This window comes from Dermacentor andersoni, chromosome 10 (genome assembly GCF_023375885.2).
Source record: "Dermacentor andersoni chromosome 10, qqDerAnde1_hic_scaffold, whole genome shotgun sequence".
NCBI lineage: Eukaryota > Metazoa > Arthropoda > Arachnida > Ixodida > Ixodidae > Dermacentor > Dermacentor andersoni.
Window position 1 is genome coordinate 52,729,107 of NC_092823.1, and position 15,589 is coordinate 52,744,695.

A 15,589-nucleotide genomic window follows, 5' to 3' on the forward strand; every position below is an offset into this window, starting at 1 on the left:
GCATGTGCTACAGGGGCGAAGCATAGTACCAACTTTTGTGCCACAAGGTGACTGGGTATGTGCACGAGAAACGTACGCTGGGACTACTGGCTGTGTGCACTGGTGCCACCGGGTATGTCCCATAGCGTATGTGCCCTTCGGCCTCTGAGCATGTGCAACAGGGGCCAAGTATTGTACTAACACTTGTGCCTCAAGGCGACTGGGTATGTGCAGTAGGTAGGCCATGACGCTATAGGTTTCCTTTCTACGGGTATATTATATTTTGCGATTGCAAGCATTCTGTTTCTTTTTCATAATTACAAACACCAGAGAACATTATGTTCATAGCCGTTAGCTACACATACAGTCAGCTACAGCTACACAAACAAGTCACACAGCCGTGCTTGAAAATTCGTGACTGTTGCGGATTACGTAGACGCGAGCTATAGTTGAGTTCCCAAAATTATTTGCATGTGTGTCCACGGTCTTGGAAAATAAGACCACACACTCGATTGAATTTTAGCCTCTCAATACGTGAGCTCTGGAAACAATCAATAGGGTACTATATAGGCTGATTGCTTAATTGGTGTCTGAGGGCCGTTATCTATTTCGTAGATTTAGAGAACCGGGCCTTTTTCTGGACAATATAGAATACGCGGCTCTGCGTTTTATATCTCAGGCGACTGCCTAAACCTCTTCAATGCGCTTACGTAATATTGAAGTGCGCACGTCAAAAAGAGCCCATTTGAAGGCCCCACATGGTGAATTGTACGCCTTTAAAAAAGGCTATCATGTTTCGAACACGCAGGGAATGCACGGACGTAAGAAGTGGGATAAAGAACTTGCTGGAAAGCTGTCCGGTATGCCTAATATCAGAATTATTATTTTTACTGCCTAATCTTCATAGTTGCCTAGAATATGTATACCTGTATTGCGTCGCAATGCGCCAGTATGCCTGTCCCCTCAATGACGCATCAGTCAATTAAGGTACTGTCTTTCAATACAATTGTTCAACCTTTTCAATGTGTTGCCTTCATTGTGTTCTACGGTTTAGGCGTCATTTTGTTTACAGTTCAGTTGCACTTGTGCAATCAACGTGAGTGGTTTATTTTTTGAAAGGAATATTGCTTGACCACTCTGTCGTGTACATTTGTACGGGTGCACATGCTGAACCAGCATGCTTCATCGTTGTGCAGTTGTAATCCAGAAATTGCAACGTGAAGAATGCATACATTCGGAGTTCATTACTTGTATGCGTTAACAATGCTAGCTATTCTCTGACAGTTACGAGCACGACAAAGCCAGGATAAGAATGACGACGACAACTTTATCAGGCAGTTGTGAACTTCAAATTAGTATATCTGGTTTCTGAAATCAAAATGCATTTGTTGATTATTGCACTAGCGTTGAAGTCCACGCATTTCCGTAGGTGAACTTCTGAGTATTGTGGTTTGTGCAAGACTGCTACAGAAAAAGAAAGTGCAGATGCGAAAGCCAGCGTGAGAAATCTCCCAAACGTAATTACGCCCTACACCCTTAGGACACATTGCTGCAAATAATCTACTTGAGAATCTCGGGCATGGCCCCCCCATGTACATGTGCGATACGTGGTCTAGGTACATATTCCTCTGTCGGCTGGGCGATTCGAGCGGGCCGTCGGCACACTGGCGAAGGAAATCGCCAAAGACTCATACAAGTTGGTATAGTGATTTAAGCATCGTGGTTGCTTATACTGGCTTCGGCATCGCTCGGCTGAGCAGGTGGTCTTGGTAACAAATGTTGGCCATTCCGGCCTCATTTTCTTGGAAGCGCAATGCAAGAACACTGGTGTATACATGCATTGGCTGCACGCTTCGAACACCGGGTGACCAAACTGATACCGAAGCCCCCCCCCCCCCGCCTACTTCATGCCTTATAATCAAATCGCGATTTCGGAGCATAAAACAAAACAATGCATTTAAAAAAACACTTTCTCTCATCTCTGAAGTTGCTCGATATATTAGCCAGTTGCATAGTCGTGCGATGTCTCCTAGCTTTTCTTTATTGTTCATGCACGCATTGACCAGAAAATAATACTTTCTGTCGTCAGACTATGCTATAAACTTTGTTGACCTATTAAAATTGTCCTTCATATTTATATGAAGAATTCTGGAAGAAGCCATCTAAGGATGACTGTTGAAGATAATAACGATCATCATATAAACGATCTGGTGACACACACTGTAATATAGTCACCATGATTTAGAATCTGTAGTTGTAATTGGGAGACTTCGGTTGCTTCGGCTGTATGCGACATACACTCTTCCCGGCATATGCCAACTTTTCTTTGACATTCGCATGCCATGCGCATGACAACATGGTGACTACTGTATGACGATGACACCAGGACAAATACAATCGCGTAGATGCAAGATGGCGCGATGATGACGACAGTGCGATGACATTGCGGTATGATTATGAAAGGTTAGTACGGGTGTAATGACGACAGCCTGACGACGATGACATGATGAGAATGGGCTGACGACGAGTGTATGAGGTCAATAGAGTGACTTCTGTACCACGAGTACTCTTCGACGGCAATCGAAGGGCGATAGGGGCTAATGACAACTGGGTGGCGAAGCCAAAATGCCGGTGATGGAATGTCCATGACGGTGCGAAAATGACACTATGAGAATGACTGCACCATTAAGATTGCCTGACAGGACGCCATGACGACGATGGCATACGTACGACGGCATAACCATGATTGAAGCACAATTTCAGGGCGGCTGAAGGACAACGAAATCACGTCGATGTAACAACGAATGCTGTATAACGACGATTAATCGAAGACAGTCGAATTACGTTGATGAAATGATGCCGATCGTAAAACGGCAGTGTGACCACGATGACATGGCGGGAGTAAGATAAATATTTCAGAATGACGACGACGGAACTGCGAAGATGGCATCACAACGACGTATGACAACAAATGCATGGCGACTACAATATGACCACCCCGATGTAATGACAACAATAGGATGACAATGGTAGGAGGACAGTAGAATGGCTGGAAGAATGGGACGGCAACGGTGTGACGATAATTTTATAGATGACGACTCTCTGGCGGGGCTTCTTTGACGGTGATGGCATAACGAGTTTTGCACGTTGAAGCTGGAGATAAAACGATGGAAAGAACACGAAGGCATCTTGGGCACGGCATGAAGACTGTGTGGCGAGAACGGTGTGACGACGAAAGCTGGACAGTAGTCGGTAAACGCGCTTTCCTAAGAGGCACTACATAAAAAACGCGAACATTTTATCCAATTTTCGTACGTTGGCCCACGCGCATTGCAGCAACTCAGGAAGTACCACCGCCACCTTTTCAATTTTGCTGCTTGGGCACGCAAATGACATGCATATTTTCGCCAATAATGATGACCGTGTATATTATTTCCGCGGAGCATCCAAGTACCTTGCAGGAGTTCTATCAAAGGTCATCTTGCTAAAGGTGCCTAGGGTCGTTGGCCAGTCCCTATTCCACAAGTCCTAGTAGTTGTTCTAGTCAAAAGCACTCCTGCTCATGGAACAAGGCTTCGAATTTCCGCAAACCGCTCAACAACTTCTTACGCAACGAGGAACACTGTAACACCAGCTGCGCAAGCAAAAATTTTTACTTGTCCCTGTTGCAGTCAAAATTCTGCCATTTCTTTATCGCCAATAATGCTCAAGTGAAAGGCGTCCAGTTAAAGATCTCAAGCATGGCGAAAGAAAGTGATGCACTTTGATGCGCTTGCTCACTATTTGATGCAGTTTACACCGTTCCATGAATTACGCTATACAAGCCCTCAATGCTATGACCATTCGCTCTTTGACTACAATGCCATAGTTTAGTGTCGAATATACGGAACCAAATATCACAGTCAAATTTGTCCAAACACTCTCTCTAAGTCAGTCCATACCACTCACACCCCAAGTCCTATTATATCAACTCATTCTAGAATAGAACCTGTTAAAAATATTTGTAAAATTTATCTATAACTTTGATACCACCCATTTGCTGTACATATACAGAGCACCACTGAGATCCTGCTCCTCATTTAAACGTGCTGCTCAAATGCTACTCAACCTTCATAAAAACGTTTAAATGTTGGCGTAGGGCACTGCGTCCAACTAGTCGTCTTATTGGTACTTTTCAGTATCACACTGTTTTCACAACTATAGAATGTTGGTAGGGACAAACAGCTTGGCGTGTGGATGAATCTCAATATGGTGTAGTAAATGGAAAACCGTTTTAATAAAATTATTTGCCGGTGAAGCTATAGGTTCGGAATTTCACTACAAGCACTCTACCACAACATAAGTCTCTCTCCCACCACAGAATGTACTATTCGTTCGCGTAAAATGCCTCAATCTACATATGTAAAACACTTTTTGATTACACCAGAAATCTTCCCTGACAGGACTTCTGTCCGTTTCAGAGACACCTTCGCGTCATGCAATAAATCTCACGTGTGTGTGGTGCACTAGAGAGAACTTAACTAGGTGTTATAAGCAGCGAAGATGTCGTTTTATTTTGTGTTGACCTTTAATGAAGCTTTCAAAAAATGCTCGTCTGAACCCTCATTCAACCAACAGCTGGTAATAATAACAGCCACCTGTATTTGGTACAGCCCAAGAGCTCCTGTTATTTAACTTAAGAAAACTAGCAGGATTACATGAATGACTGTATCCTGAAAACCGATGTGATAGTCTAGTCGTAGAGCATCCGCCTTGTATACGGGAACACAGATCTTGATTACAAAGATTATGTGCGGTTTATCTCAGTGCACTTTGTCCAGCCACCGGCGGGCTTGTTGAAGAGCATCCACAATGGCTAGGGAAGGCAGGCTAGAGCTGCCGCCGGGTGCCTACCGGTACATGTACAAGCACGCTCCCGGCCAGGTGATCTGCCTTTATGGCTTTTCAATACTTGGAAAGGGAAATTCATCCCCATGTCGAAGGCGTCCCCACCTAATAGCTCCATGGACAAGCCACATGAGAAATGGCCCCGCCTTTGCCAGTAAATCAAAACGTTTGGCAACATGTTCCACTCCTTGAACTCGTGAAGGCGAAAGACTGCTACGCACATGGTAATCCGCTGTCTCGCATCGTCGCGTTGCTGCTTTCGCAGTTCGTATCCTTCGGCGCGTTCCACGCTTATTTGCGGCTTTGAGCGCTCATCGATTTTATATTGGCTTCATGGGAGCCGCCATCTTAGGCTGCTAGAAGCGTCTGCTTCGCATTTACCGCAGCGCACATCGGGCTGAGATGTTACCTTCTTCTTGAAGCACGACCATTTTTCCAGTTGTACAGAAATTTGCACTTGCCTTTCCGCATTGCTTCCACCACAACAACGTAACATTGCCACCGCCAGCAAGACATGGCGCGAAAGGGACAAATTTTGATCCGCCCAGATTGTAGAGAGAAGCTACAATGCTACATGCCACCTTGCGTGCTTCCGCAGTACTGATGCGAAATAACATGGCCTCGTCAGAACACTTTGGCTTGCCTAATGCGCCTTGCCCAACGCATTGGGAAGAATAGCGTAGCTGGAGGTGGAATTCTCACATACGTCATCTTGTAAGCTCTGATTGGCCCAGATAATTTTTACGGGTGCTCTGATTGGCTCAAAATGCCACCGTACTAATGAACACGGCAAGTTCGGCTAGTTGGTTAGGACTCATTGTAAAGTTCGTAATAGCGAAACACAAGACACGGGAAAAAGGAAGGTAGAAAAAACGATGACACAGCGCCGTGCTGTCCTTTTTACCTTCATTTTGTCCGTGTCTAGTGACACGCTCTTACTAACCACCGTACAAAACTTGACCATACGGCAGAATTCTCCGATGTCCGGAATAGAGCGCTCTGTGCGGGGGAATGTACTGCGTACGGCTCGCGCGTGGTGGTGAGCTGTAGGTTGTCACGTCATTATGATGGAGGTGCTCCGTGAGAAAATATGTGGGAGTTATTTATAGCTTTTGTAATACATTTTTGTTAAAAAACTACGCAAAAGGTGTTGTGCGCGGGCATGGAGTCGAACAGGCGAGTTATATGCGAGCACATGCGGGCAACGTTTTCGAACATGTGGCTTCACTCGATGCAACTGTAATTCTTTGTGCAACTGCGGGAACTGCTTTTTTCTAGATATGCATTTGTGATTCGGCATGGTCGGACAAGTCTGTTGTCATTTTTGTCTGCTCCCCTGTTCATTTTGCACTATTATATTTGTATTTTTGTTCGTTAAGCAAAATCCTACGCCATGCTATCGTTTGTCTTCGTACAAGGCACAGTTGCTGATGCGCATTACTCAATAACCTAGAAAGTCCCGCATTGAGCAGGCGCAAGGACCTTTGGATGTTGAAATATTTTTGCAGGAAGCATTAAGTGATGGTTTCGTTAAACTTCAGTTTCGAAAAGTACCTTTCCCCAGTTTCAAAGTTCTTCACAGCCTCTTTCTTCTTGCGTGTAGGTTACGCCGAAAACCTGTCAGTTTCTATCATCGAGTACATTTGTGCAGCGTCCTTTCATTTTTAAAGACTTATTATCGCATGTTTCCAGGTTGCGGTGTCACAAAACCTCTCGGCAGGATATACAATGGCAAGAAAATTGGCCGAATTGACATGCCTTGGATGGTAAGCTTACTCATTCCTTCCTCGCCCTTCCTTAAATCTATGAACTTACTCGAGCTTAACACTGTTTTATTAGAAGCTGTAGCTTTTCTATTTACAACATACATACGTAGCAGAATAATATAGAAGCAGACTCTACAGCATGATGCTTAAATGGGACATCTTGGCCATTATTACGGGAAACAAAGGAGTATTATTGGTATACAAACGCTTCTAGTAGCTACAATTGCTTACTACATCATACTAGCTGAGTAAGTGACTACCCGATTTTGAAAAATCTAATACCAAGAACGGATGCTTGAGAACACAATACCTATATTACGTATCTATACAGGCAACACTGGAAGAAAGATGGAGACGACACAGGTTTCATATCGGCGAGGAGCTAGCTCCACAGCTTTAAAGCAGCGAATCTGATAGCCTGTTGCACATAGTTGCAATGAGTTATAGGCATTAACAAGTTATAAAGAGCAGACAATCTTCAATGATTTTCGTTGATTAGGTAATTCCAATAAATAATAAACGACATGTTAGTTACGGCGATAAAGTAAATGTAGCGGGAAACGATCACGGCAGAGACAAATCTCGATCTTGCGTATATTTAGGGTTACATATGTAAAAGACTATAATAGCAAGAATATATGCGGTAAGATCAACAGTGGGTAATAGTAAATCTAGCTTTTCTTTTTAATTGGATTGAAGCGTGCATTATGCCAAAGAATGTATTGATACGAAGAACCAGGTTTCGTATGTGCTGTAGAGGTGCTCAATCACAAGGATAAGTGAGACCCCATGACCATACGCAGTGCGTGATGCGACACTGTAAGAGAGATACATAAAACAAAGAGAGCAAATGCAGGGAGGGTAATGAGGCGAACATCCGCTTAGCTACCCTGCACTAGGGGTAAGGAAAAAGGGGAATAAAAAGAGGCAAAGAGGGAGAGAAAGAGAAACCAATAGAGACAGGTCAGCTGTGTGCACGGGGCGCACCCAGCGGGCCCACTGCAGTACAACAATCAGTGATTGAGGTCGAGTTCCTCAAAACTGCAGTAGCGCCCTGGTGGCTTTTTTGCGCCATGCACAGGTGTAGCTAGGGTTCAACAATTTATTGCGTCAAATTATACGGCGAGTCGATCTAAAATTTTATACGAAGCCAGGAAACCCCTTTCATAATACAGGGCGAGAATGCGCAGTTTGAGCCGATTGTATGCATGCTCAATAGCTGCCATCCTGAGTACAGTAAAAAACGAACCATATCCCGCTATAAAAATAGCACTCCGGCGCAGAACATTCTACGAGCCCGTTTGCTTTCGCTGTTCCCCATGCTCTAAACGTAGAAAGGAGTCGTCAAATCTAGGCCATAAATGCCTGAGCCTATACTAAATGGCGCATAGCAATTTGTATGGCACGCCAGGGTTAACACTCGGCCAGTCAGGATGGAACGTTGCTAAATGGAACCCAAAACGGGATTATGCACCACAGGTGCAAGCATTATGCATCACCGTGCAGCCGTTACAGTTCCGCTGCCTTTAAATGCATCAACACGTTCGTTGACTGCCCAGGGCATCGCGCGAATAAATTAAACGGAACCTCTCTCAAAGAGCAATGTCGAAGGCATGCGTTGCATTATATGGCTGTCGGCACAGTGCGGAATGTACATATTCAGCAAAGTAAATATGTGGTTTTCTCTACATGTACTCAACACACGTGAATAAATATTGCATATTAATACAGCATAACCTCCACTCACATCACTGCCATGCGTAAGACATACAGAATGAACACCACCACCATTTATAGGGACACTTATCCTGGACAGTTGCCGCTCAGGGAGGAACCACTTAATGCTTTCGTTTCCGTCAGAGAATGCTCAGCTAAACTCTAATCTGCTAGTGTGGTATGTAAAGAACAGCACCGGATGTTGTAATGAGCACAATTGCGCAACTGGTGTTTGGGTGTTTCTTCAGAACCGAACGTGTCGCACATTGGTGTGTCAGGCAATCCAAGATGGAAAGAACACGAGTTCTTAAACGCCACAGAGAGCCATAGGCGGTAGAACATTGTTGCTTCCCCGAGGTAGACGTGAATTGGCACTTCGAGACGCATCAAGGCGTAAAGCGCACGTAGGCTAGCAATTAGGTACGCTTGTAACGCTCCAGGAAACTTGTGTCGTTGCGGAACCAAGCAAACGAAGTTCTCTAGCAGCACTAGTCCTTGCGCACTGGAATTAAATTTGTATGCAGACCGAGGAGCCTTGAGAGCGAGGTCGCTACCGGCAATGCCACAATGACCTAGAAGCCACTGAGAAATCGCATCATTCCCTTTTACTGAGCGTGATGGTTACTCTCTCATATTTCAAATGTATCATCTCCGTATATGTATTTTCACGTAGAATTAAGTTGATGGGCTGAAGAGTGGCTTTTCAGTCACAAAACACGAGCCATTTCTCTGCTTCCAGGGAAAATACACAGTTTACGTTCGCACGGAGGGCAGCAAGTTCTGCCCCGGCAGATGTCACTATGTGTGGGATCTTGAATTTCATTCTGCCCGTTTTGCTGAAATGACGAAAGCGACTGCCGTGCTGGTAGGTGAGGTTGAAGCATCAGCATAATAATACAGGCAGTCTCAGTATATATTATGCAATAAAATAATTGTCATCTGCATGAAAGTCACTGACGATTGATTGACCTTGTTAGTAATAGGCAAGGGGCGTTCGAGACTGTCAAAGATACCGAATGGGAGACGAAGGAATGATATCACTGGAAGTGTATGAGCTGATGGTATCTCTCGGGGTGAGCTCCGGTCCGTCGCAAAGACGCAGTTTGGGCTTGCTGTGCCGGCAGGCAAGCGATGTGATGGCCGGGGTGAATATGCTGCTGCATGACTTGAAAGCAGACGTTCTCTAGCAATGGCGATTGTTGCTGATGATGTGGTACGTCGAAAGAAACTCAGACACTCAGACACGTGCTTAGAGCTTAGGCTCTCCAGACTGCGAATGTTGCGCTTGCATGTGTTTGATAAAACTGGCAGACTGTAATGCAGGAGTCCGAAGAACAGTGCTGTGTAAAGGTACAACATGGAATGCATGGGGGTGCCCAAAGATTGCCACATAGCAATTTAAACACCTCAGCACTACCAGCAAGTTTCTTCTTCAAGTAAGTAGGAAGTCAAAGTTGAGTCAAAATCTGTATTGAGGAGAAAAAATGCATCTCAGTTAGGCAAGTCATGTATTCACCGATACCTGCGACCGCTAACTCTTATGGCATCAGATTCGTTTTGAATGGCTTCATGGGCAAAGCTATCGCATGAACCTTTGGCATCCAGAAACAGCCCTATTCGTATGAGCTTCAGGCTTTCTTGTACTTGAATGCAAGAAAATTTATGACGTGGCCAGTAAAACAGACCCTACGCAGAAAGCCCACCCTGGCCTCAGGAAATATGTTGAAGCGTTCGAGGAAGCATTGCAGGTGGGGAAAAATAATCCCTTCCACCTCTTTGCTTACGCTGTTCGACACTGCGATCGGACGATAGGACGATAAGTCGAGCGAGGACTTTCCAGATTATAGAAGGAGATCAAGCGGCTCAGTTTCCATCGTTAAGGATCGGCACCGCCGTACCAAGTATGGATGTACTAACTGTACTAACTGAGCCGCTCACCAGCTGCTGGTTTCTGGTGGCTAAGGGCCGCGTACGTGATGTCATTCTGTTCCGGTGATGAACGCCTGCAGATTGCCAATGCAGCGTCAAGTTCCTCGGGTGAAAAGGCACGTTAAATTCTTCTACGCGTGCTTCAGGGACAATGCTCAGAGCTGTAGTACTCATAGTGACCATACCGCCAGCAATCCTTGCGCAAAAATTTTCCGTCACCTCAAGGTGCGAGCGATGTTCGGGTAGTCCCAATGTAGAGAAGGCATTCCTTTGATGGGGCAAGAACGCAGAACCCGCACTGTCCTTCATATATGTGACAGTGGTTTCCGAAGATTGCAGCAAATGGTAGAAAGACTTCCAGCGCTGTCTGGCAGTTTATCCGCGTTACGCTGATTTTTCCTTTGTATGCGAAGTGCAGCCTTTAAATCCAGAATACACTTCGATCGCAAATATTTTCTTTCCACCGGCGGGAGAACTGCACGCGGACTCGGTAGGTTTATATGATAGTTTGTTAGTCTTGATAACAACAAATTCGACCGCATGAAAATGTTCATGGGTTCCGAAGTGGTATGTTGTATACTGTGCGAAAGGTGTTTGCATACTTCGTCAATATGTTCCTTATACGTTGACCAATACATTGCACGCAATACAGCATAAGAGTATTCGCCAAGTCTACTAATCTTTAAATAGGTCAGCATTTGGTTGCTTCCGGGTGTCTTTGTTTTCGTAAACCATTTAACTCTCGAAATGAAACGTCACGGTACCAATGCCAAGTAGAGGCAGCTACTATATGCATGTCCTGGCGAATATGTTCGGCTACATTCTTTTACAATGTTCAAATCAAGATCGCAGGTCAAGGATGCCAGTTTTTGCCTGTCACGTCTGTCTTGAGGCTTCCCCAAAGTTTCTAATGCTCGTTGAAGTCACCTGTCTCTACGCCAGGACCAGTGGTCCTTGTGAGTTTGTCTTTCAAGCTCTTGCAGCCCAAGTCCCCAGTTGGATTAGCATATGCACTGATAAGTGGGAAGCACACGCTGTTCTTTGCATGGAGACCCACGGCCCGGTTCTCGTCAGGAGGCTCTGCAACATGTGGGACGTGTGTAAAATTTGTGCGAATGTAGGTGACAATTATGCTCTGTTGCTCTGCTAACCGTATGTAGACGAGGCAAAGACTTTGAATCCAGACACCTTGATCGAATATGATCTATTTGGATGGCATATGACAGGTGTGGGGAAGAGATTAGCAAAAACGAATTTATGGAGGTCTGACACACGGGGCTTCAACCCCATGGCATTTCATTGGAAGATCCTTGCCTTCCTGACTGCCGTGCGAACAAATCGCATTGGACGAGCCATGATGCTTACTGAAGGCTTGCAAAAACTGGATTAAGGGCATCCAGCAGTTGCAGAGCACTTCAGCCTGACAGTGTCCAGCCTACTCAGGAGCATGCATAAGGATGGTGTTCATAATGGGCCGAAGCATGGCTGCTACTTGCCCATCGTACATGTGTTCGACTCTACCGAAGGGTTCGTACCCCTTGAAGTCGCTATCGCTTCGACTATGGTTTGGGCTATCGCGTTAGCTCTAGTTGTAGATACAGCCTGGGCAGTAGCTTTGGCAGCGCAGGTCATGCTTCAGCACTCATACTCACAGGAGCGTTCGCGTCCTGCGAGTGGACTCCACTGCAAGCTGCCTAGAGGGCAGTGGAGGAAGCGTGGTGTGATGTGGCGTACTCCTCACAGAGTCATCGGCATTCTTTGAAGTCCAACGGTGTCGAGCGCGTCATTTTCTAACGGCAGCAACTGCTTTCCAACGAGATTAAATGTCTCTTGTCATCTGCGGCATTGAACTGACCTTGAGATAAATGGTCGTTCGGGGAGTCTAAAGTGACCCACTATGACGTCTGAGGGAAGACGTTCCCATTTGAATTTTATTTTTACACAGTGGGGTGTGCTGATGTGAAACACGTGAGTTATTGTGACGCCATCAACCGCCGGCTTCACTGGAATCCGCAACTCTACTATAGATATGCAGACGTGCACGTCGTAGATAACACCAATACAGGAAACGTTGTTCACAGTGATACCCGAGTGGACCTTCATATCATCAAGTCCTGTATGTGTGCTCAAAGCACTCAGCACCGTCTCTTGCGCAACATCACTACCCACGGTATTTTTTCAAGATTTGACTCTCACGTATGCCACTTGATTTGGTGCCGCGACTTCTAGGCGCACCAAGACAGACTGTCTGTTGAGTTGCCTAGGCTTCTCGGTAGCGAGCTTTGGTACAATAACAGTCTTACTGATTGCACTAATTTGAGTGGGGAACAGGCGTCATGCTTGAAGTTGGTGTGTTTCGCTTCACCTTACGGCTCCGCAGAAATTCAAAGTCATCTCCGCAAATGCTTGACTTCTTAGCGAGTAGACACTGGTGTCGTCACTGTCCGTGACATTATGGAGGCCATTATGCTTCCAGGGGGCTGCCGCTGCACACCCCGCCATTACTAGTGGATGATCAGGGATGTCTACTTGCATCGGTGCAAGAAAAAAGGCAGAGATCTAGTGATGCAAGCCGAAATTAAGAGAAAATAGCGGAGGTGAAGTCGAAAGCATTCTGCAGAATAGACACTTTATTTTGTCTACAGTACGAGATAGCATAGTGTAGCGTAACTGGAGTGGGAAGAGTGAAATAAAAGCGAGTTTTCAGCGTATCTTGATGACATAAGTGGCCTTTTCGTGTGATAGCGTGTATAAGTTCCAAAAGCTGCAATGAAATGTTCAGGTTGCCATGAGTACCTACATTACCATCGTATGAAATACATAATCAACATAGTCAAGAAGTGCACCTCCGTAATTGAGTAAATGGGAAACCTGCTGGGTTGCAAACCCCTGGAGAAACGCATCGCGACTGCTACTTATTTCGGGAAAATCTTAAATCGTAGATTTCACTGTTTACCGAATGGCAGTCAGACAAAGAACACGGAAGCAAGAAGGGTCAACGAGAAATAAACCACCAATCATGATTCGACGTACAATATTTACATTTGTGTTCAGTGGTTTAGTTGATAATTATTTACCAGTCCTTGTTCTGCTTTGCAGCTTCACATCAAGGCAATGTTCATGACTATCCTTAGTCCTAGCAGTTCTAAACTCGACACGGTCAGCTGCGGCGGCAGCATCTTATCCCCCCGGTTCATACTAACGGCAGCGCAATGCGTCGGCACAGGGTAAGTAAGCCGATGCAAAATTTGGCAGAGCATTACCCAAAAATCTAGGCAATTTGAAAAACACTCCTCTTGTGAACTGAGTGCCAACAGGCAAAGGACGGCCGAGTGGCGCCGATGTTAGCCTCTTTAAGACCAAGGCTTTCTTGGGGCGTTAACACGACTATTCCGACAATTCCTCTCACGTGCGCCGATATCTGAGATTGCATGCTCTAACTACAGACTGAATATAGATTTAGTAGCGATAACTCTGAGTCTACCGCGCAGTACGGCTGCTCCCTGTGGTATCACTACTGGAGGTTTCAGTGGTATTGCTACGGGTGGTAGCCCTTTTAATACCAGCGCATGGTGGTGGCTCCGACATCCGGTGGTACGATGGGGAATTATGATCTTTATTGAAGATACGATTAATTACGTGGTGTCAGTTCAACAGCAAGTCATACCCATTGTCAACCAGTAGAAATACTACTGCGAATATATATATATATATATATATATATATATATATGAAAGAAAGTTTTACTGATGGACTAACATAAATAATGGGAAAAAAGGGGGAAGCGCAATACTGCAGTTATCTGGAAAAATAAATGGTCTCAGCCCTAACATTCTCATATTCCGTGATGTGCTTTAGATGGGACATCTTATCGGGAATGGAAATTCGGTAGGGCGGTTGCCTTTGGGAGCGCACAGTAAAACCACATATAAGCCATTGCACAGTGATATGGGTTGGGCCGCTTTTGAAGTCAGAGAAACGCAGCGCAAAATTAGTTTTGAAGAAAGACTCAGAAACCTACAACGAAATAAATTGGTGGCTAAAGTGCATAAGTATCATTACCTGAAAAACGTGGACGCAGGATGTAGCAGAAGAACAAGAAACTCGGCAACCAAGTGCCGAGTAATCGAATGCTTAAATAGTCGACCAAGCGTTCTGAAATATGAAGCAAAAGGAACAGATAGAGTGAACTGGATACAAAGTGTGAAAAGAAAAAGAAGATGGATATTGATGAGAATGAAAAGAAAGGAATCAGAAGGGAATGTCTGCACAATATCACAAAGGGCAGTGCCTTGCTATTTGCGGCTCGAGCTGGTTGCCAAAAGACAAAGTCATACCTGAACAAATATTCGGAACAAGATGCCGCATGTGTACTGGAGTGCAAAAATCTGGAGACTAGTCTGGCCCGTATGTACCGCACCATTTCCAGAAGCGCTTCGATTTAAGGTGGATAGAAGCGTGTACCGTCAGAAGTCGAGAGAAGCGAGATACATTTAGAGTATTTGCAAAAAAAGAAGGAAGGAAGAAATTGATATGACGGGATCTGTTAGAGCCATAGATAGTGGTACAAGACGGAGTAGTTTGAGGAAAAGAGCTGAAGATGTCTACAAGAATGCTAGAATGAACAGCATGTATAACACAGCTGATTACTTGAAGCTGGCTAGGAGACTAATCGACACCTCCCCTTTTCATAAAGGGTGCCACTAAGGTATCATCATCATCACCATCATCTTTGGTACCGGTGGTAAGAGGAGCGGTCGCACATTCTTCCCTCGCGGTTGCTTGCGTTTTGAGACGGTGCCGTTTCCAAACCGCGCGTCTCGCTGAATGCGCAGACGCTGTAGATTGACACGCTACGGGCCTCACCGAATAAATTACATGGTTTAGGCAACCTGTTCTCCCCTCGAACTTTCTCACGGAGACATTCCATGTGATCGACTTGAACTGTCGGCAGAGTCGCCTAACAACGTGTTTTGGGGCTCATGCCTTGTATGTTGGCACTTGCTTATCATGATGAATGTAGCAGGAGCCTGAGTGTCGCATCGACCTCAGTTGCGGAAGTTGCAATTGTAGCGGGATGGTCGCCCTAAAACTGATGGGTATTCAGAAATGAATTTGCCTGTAGATCCGCCTTCTGTGTTCGAACGGCTGTTTTTAATTCACCATTCATCATTAAAACAAAGATATAATATTACATAAACGTAGCAATGCGACACAGAGGTTATTCATGCGTGCGTTAATCGAACGCATTCTTGAGCTGAAGAAAGTACTTCTTGTGTAATTAAGGAAGAGAAGCGTCGATAAGTAATGCC

General features: G+C 45.2%; 1 protein-coding gene across 1 annotated transcript in view; it reads left to right on the forward strand.

The window, feature by feature from the left end:
- The window catches only part of LOC129388279 (chymotrypsin-like elastase family member 2A), a 45,391-nt gene that overhangs the window by 8,527 nt on the left and 21,275 nt on the right, over positions 1-15,589 (forward strand). Inside the window, exons 3-4 of the mRNA XM_055078422.2 lie at positions 6,559-6,632; positions 13,377-13,504. Of these exons, the coding sequence (XP_054934397.2) occupies positions 6,559-6,632; positions 13,377-13,504 (202 nt within the window). The remainder of the gene's footprint in view (positions 1-6,558; positions 6,633-13,376; positions 13,505-15,589) is intronic.